At 36.3% G+C, this 5,963-nt stretch overlaps 1 protein-coding gene across 1 annotated transcript; it reads left to right on the top strand.

The window, feature by feature from the left end:
- Positions 1–900: 900 nt before the first annotated feature.
- On the top strand, positions 901–2,831 carry LOC127091145 (transcription factor TCP7). Its single transcript, XM_051029703.1, has 2 exons — positions 901–2,374; positions 2,515–2,831. Exon 1 carries the CDS (start codon positions 1,339–1,341, stop codon positions 2,008–2,010), a length of 672 nt encoding a protein of 223 aa, XP_050885660.1. The 5' UTR covers positions 901–1,338; the 3' UTR covers positions 2,011–2,374; positions 2,515–2,831.
- Positions 2,832–5,963: the final 3,132 nt, after the last annotated feature.

The raw sequence follows: 5,963 nt of genomic DNA, 5'->3' as shown, positions 1-5,963 counted from the left end.
TTTTATTGAGATCCTCCCTTGATTTGAATGAAAATTCAAAATAGCCACATCTCTAAGGAGTTAAATCCCAATTAGTAACTAGACTCCATAATTTCATGAGTTTTTCACGTAATTTTGATGCCTTCAATAACACGTTACCTTTACTATTAATCAATCTCCCATGTAAATTAGTAATTGGACTCCATAATTTAATGAGTTTTTCATGTAATTCTGATGCCTATAGTGACACATTACCTTTACTAGTAATCAATCTCCCATGTAAATTAGTAACTAGACTCCATAATTTCGTGAGTTTTTCACGTAATTTTGATGCCTTAAATGACACGTTACCTTTACTAGTAATCAATCTCCCATGTAAATTAGTAAATGGACTCCATAACTTGATGAGTTTTTCATGTAATTCTGATGCCTATAGTGACACATTACCTTTACTAGCAATCAATCTCCCATGTAATTTAGAATTTGGACTCCATAATTTCATAGGTTTGAGATTCTTCTGAAGAAACTAGTACGTCAAACGCATTTTAATAGCTTATACAAATGATTTATTTTGTCTTTGAAGTTAGGATTGAGACATATAAGTCATTCAAGGAATAAGAGCCAACCATTGAAGGTCTACATGTAAATGGCTTGTCCTGGAAGAGCCTATGCCGATTAGATTTTCTTTCAAGCCCAAGCGAAACATCCTCAAAAAACCTAGTGTCATGCGAACACATTATCTCTTTCCTCATAAATTATTTTAAGGATTCAAAAGATGAAAGTTTACCACCGTGTCTTAAGAACCTTGTGTCTAAATATCAACTCGATCCAACGATTAACGAATTCAAAATCGATAATTTTCTAAAATTTATTAGAGAAAAACGAGAATCTCTAGCCTTAACCTCAAATTGCTCCTTTCTCTCTCTATCTCTTTATTTCTCCGACACTTTCAAAAAAAAATAAAAATAAAATATATATTTTTATGTTTCTTTCCCCTCTTCTCCTCCAAAATCATCTTCTCCTCTTCCAAAATTAATCCAAACATGGTGAATTTGCAAAGAAATAAGCGCGTGGAATACAAGTACATACAAGTGGGGAGGGAGAAGATAGAGAACAGTAGTGTAGTAGTGTAAAAGAGAAGAGTTAGAGGGGTATGAGCTGTGTAATACAAGTACTGGACCCCACCACCCATGTGCCTTCTTCCTGTCTCCACCACTTCCTGTTTCCAAACTCAATCATTACATTACTCACTCCCTCCTCCTCCTTCCTCCTCCTCTAAACAATCAAAAAACCCAAACCAAAACCCTTTCATTCACAATATTAAATTCAAAAAAACCCCAAACCCCAAATTTATTTCACATGTCTAACTCCAAGGAAACATCTAACGCCGTCACAACAGACCCAGAACTCACAAACCAAACCGCCATAACCGTTAAAAAACCACCGTCAAAAGACCGTCACAGCAAAGTTGACGGACGCGGTCGAAGAATACGCATGCCAATAATATGCGCCGCACGTGTCTTCCAGTTAACACGTGAGCTCGGTCATAAATCCGACGGTCAAACCATCGAATGGCTTCTCCGTCAAGCCGAGCCCTCCATCATCGCCGCCACTGGTACCGGAACTACTCCCGCTTCTTTCTCTTCTCTCTCCGAGCATAAACCGTTTCTCTCTCCTTCTCCCTTCATTCTCGGTAAACGGTTACGTTCCGACCACGACGATGTTTCGATTGCGGCTCCTACTGCTCCTCCTGCTTTATGGAGGCCGGATTTCGCTCAGCTTTGGAGTTTCGCTGCGGCGGCTCAACCTCCGCCGGATGTTCTTTCCATTTCTCCCAATCAGCATCAGCATAGTTCGCTGTTCCATCATCAGCAGCAACAGCAACAACAGCAGCAACATCAACAACAAGGTTCTATGGGAGAAGCTTCCGCGGCGAGGCTAGGGAATTATCTTCCCGGACATCTGAATTTGCTGGCTTCATTGTCAGGTGGTAATGGAAACTCCGGCCGGGGAGACGATGAGGATCGTTGATTGGAGAAAAATTACTCTGGTTTTCACTGTTCACGTTCTTACTATATATTTATAGCTATGTATTAATTATGGTGTCTGTGTGTGGTTAATTTTATAGCTACGTTTATTCTTAGTCAAATTTTAGGGTTAGGTTTATGTTAATTTTGGAGTGGAGAAGTCCTTGAATTGAGGAATTCAGTTAGAATTAGGGTTTTCCTAGGTGGGAAAACTGATTAGGTTTTTAGAAGATGATGAAATATATGTTTAGATTATTGAGGTTTCTGTTGGAAAAGGGAAATGGAAGCATGGATTAGTGTGATATGCATATTTGCAATGCTTGAAGTTGAGTGAAGATCAAACATGCTGCTTCTGTTTCTCTTTCATGGTGGGTTTTGAATTTTACTTTGTTGATTAAGAGTGCAAGTTTAGTTTTTTTTCTTCGTATATTAGGCTTAGGTTAATGAGAAAATGTGTATCTGATGATCAATTGTTGCTCCGATTTTACTGGAGTATCATTTTTTTCAGAATTTCATGCTTCTGGGTCGCCAATTGAGCATTATTGAAGAGATTGGGGGTCCATTTGAAGCGTCCATGGTAGGAATTTGGCATAGCTTCTGGTGAACTGTGCCTTACTTTTGTTTGAGAAAGGACTAGTACCTGTAAAACATGGGGACTGGTTCCACTCTGTAAAACCTCTGTTTTTGAGATTTTTATTTATCAGCAATTCTTATCCATTTGTTAGATTGATCAGTGTGAGACTGAGAATAATGTGTTTTCTTCTATGTAACTTGATTGTTGTGGGGTGTTAGTGAAGTGAATAAAAACCCATTTCTTTCTTTCTATCTTACTGCTATTGCTACTTTTCTTTTCCCTTATGTATCATATTCCAAATCAAATGGTTTGATTACTTTCTGTTCTGTTCTATAATACAGTAATCATAGGTAATCTGAAGCCTTTTTTTAAGGGGTCATTACTATGCTATTCTTGCTTGGGAGTTTGTACTAAGGCCTTTCGGTTTTTAAGAAGAGACAAGGTTAGGTACTACATCTTGTGTTCAAATATGTAATGTAATCATGCTGATGATACCTTGTATGGTTACTATATTTGAACTTTCACCTTTGTTTAAAATAAATTGTGGCGCATCTAGTTCAACAAAGTCAATTTGGGTCTTTGTGCTGCTGATACAAAAACTCAAATTTGGCTTATGTGTTGGCATGTTATTAATGACTTGTCTAGTGTGGTTGTTGTAACATTGGTTTTTATGGCCACACCATTTGAAACAGCCATGTGCTTATGATACCTTTTAAATAAAGGCACTGAACAATAATTTGAGTTATTGGCATCAAAATTTTCGATAACTCTGTGATTACAACTCTACTGTGATTGAGACTGCCCTATGCGGAAGATTTACTGAAGCATCTTTCCTTTCCGCTGATAGTCAGCTGCGGGGCTAAAATGGTGTATTTGGATGGGAGGAAGTTGATTGGCTTGCTAAGTTGAGGATTTCTTGGCAATAAAATGAAAGGACTTATGGTATAGAATTTTCATTAAGCTTTTGTGAAATTATCTGCCCAATAATCTTATTTGGTTTTTTACCCATGGTGGTGCCCACAGTGTGTAATTGGGAAACCAGGAGGAAGTTGAGCTGCTTGCATAACAGCCACTCGTTATAATTTTATTAATTTTGTACTATCCTGCTGATGGATTATTGGTGGGGTATCAAATTTGCTACTGTGACAGGATTTTAAACATAGTACGGAAAAGGGTCAGTTTCCAATAATTGTTGTGTCCTTTAATTACAGAACGTAGTTACAAGAGTTACTTTGACAAAAATTACGTTAAAATTATAATATTACTATTATGATTTTATTATATTCAACTCTGATCTGAACATACGAGAGAGTGTGGCAAATCCAATAAAGGGATCACATAATGAAGCAACAGTCAAAATATAAACCAATTTAGAGCTTAGAACAATCAGTGATAAAAAAAGGACTAAGTTGCTTGTATGAACAATATCAATTACCGCTTCTAATTATACAGTGCTAAACACTGAAATTATTTATACCTAAAGATAGTTAAATTGTACGTTAAAATTGGCGGATAGATGTATGAATCAATACTCAATTAAATCTTTCTTAAATCTACTTTGTGGACATAGTTGAAATACATTGGAATGAGATAATTGAATATTGTGGACACTCCATGTTAATGACGACTCTAGCGGAAGAGGGTGAAGATTCTGAAACTATAGATTGGGAAAATTGCACACAAAGATAGAGTCAATGGATTACGTCGAGAAGGAGAAGACAACAAGTCAAATGTGGGGTGCAACTTATCCTCAAATAGAGGGGATATTCACACACTACCATTGTAGATAGCCGAAGGAAATATCATTTTTCAAAGATCACAATTTTATGGCACGAAGAATATAATCTTTTATAAATATCACATTTCGTAAATTAACTAACTATTCAATCACACTATTTTATGCAATTAATCTTTTTTATTGTCTTTAGGTTGTTAGTTTAATTTCTCAGGTTCGTTCTCAACATTTTTTTTGAGTAGTTAAAAACTCAGTTGAGAGACAACATTTATAATTATTTGAAGAAAAAATAAATTATTGTTGAGAGCTATCAATCAATTTTTTTTACTAAAACAAATTTGGCACATCCCTGGTGACACTAGAGTCAATATCACTAAAAGTTGTCAATCACTGGATCTCAACAATGCTTAGGGTATGTGATGACACTTGATCATACTATTATTTCATAGTAATTTTTATAATATTTTTAGTTAGATTTGTGATTAACATTCCATGAACTGTACTAAGCTATACCATGATTAAAGACTATCGTAAAAAGTTTCAAATTCACATCAAATTGCTCTAACCAGACAACTCAATAATGTTCTTACATGGTGGAGCTTATAATCACTAGAAGCGGATCAGAAGTAATACACAAGAACTTGAAAAGAAGAAAGGAACTTCCTGCTAAAATCATCCGACGACCAAAAAGAATTGTGACTTTATTCCAACTTGCACATGATAAACAAGTATTCTCCTTAAATTGCACTGCGATAATATTGGATTTAGGCCATGCCATGTTGTATTAATGAACCATCACGACATGATTATACTGAATTGTGACACTATATCGGAAATAGAAACCCTTGTTATTAAAGATAAACTTATGTTAGTGGAGAAGGGTTTCAGTTTTTGTTGGTCAAGTGTCTAATGGTTGGAATTCACCTTTTAAATATGAACAAATGAGATGTGCGAGTTCGAACTCGTGTGCCGCTGTTACCAATTGAGCGGACTTAACAAGATAATTTCAGATTTTTATTGAAAGGAGATGACTGCATGTATTACATGAGAAAAATTGATACTTTTTACCATTGGAGTCAAATTTACTTAATGTGATTCATGTAGTTTATTAAACCTTTTATCTATGAGTAATAACATTACGAATAGATAAATTTCTTTTGATTACCTTTTAGATGAGTGTATCTTGAACTACTTGATCTATGTAATTTGCTTTGTACTGATTTATGTAATTGCTACCTAATATCTATAATATAACAACATTTAATATTTTGGAAATCTCTCTATTGACCTTGTTTCCTTTACCGCCACGTTCTATTTTTTAGGATAAAAATAGTCAAAACTATTCAAATACAAGTTGTATTGTACTTCTTATCTATGGTGGCAAACAGGCATGCCCGCCCCGTTTAGGCCCATCTAGCAAAAGCCCACAGAAAAACGGGGCGGGACGGGGCGGTCATAGTTGAGGATGCGGGCCTAAAACTTAGACCCGTCCCGCAAAAAAGTGAGGGCGGGGCGGGGAAAGCCCGCGGGCACTGCACTCTTTAAGCCTAAAAATGTAAAAATTTATGTAAATACACGTGCCCGCAAAAACCCGCGAAAAAAACGGGGCGGGGCGGGGCGGACACATTTCAGGGTGAGAGCCTAAATC

The sequence above is a fragment of the Lathyrus oleraceus genome, chromosome 6 (genome assembly GCF_024323335.1).
Source record: "Lathyrus oleraceus cultivar Zhongwan6 chromosome 6, CAAS_Psat_ZW6_1.0, whole genome shotgun sequence".
NCBI lineage: Eukaryota > Viridiplantae > Streptophyta > Magnoliopsida > Fabales > Fabaceae > Lathyrus > Lathyrus oleraceus.
Note: the sequence above shows the minus strand (reverse complement) of the source record. Positions and strands in the feature narration are given on the sequence as shown.

Bases quoted from the DNA above. Each gene is read 5' to 3' on its own strand.
- LOC127091145 (XM_051029703.1), top strand. From the start codon at position 1,339: ATGTCTAACTCCAAGGAAACATCTAACGCCGTCACAACAGACCCAGAA.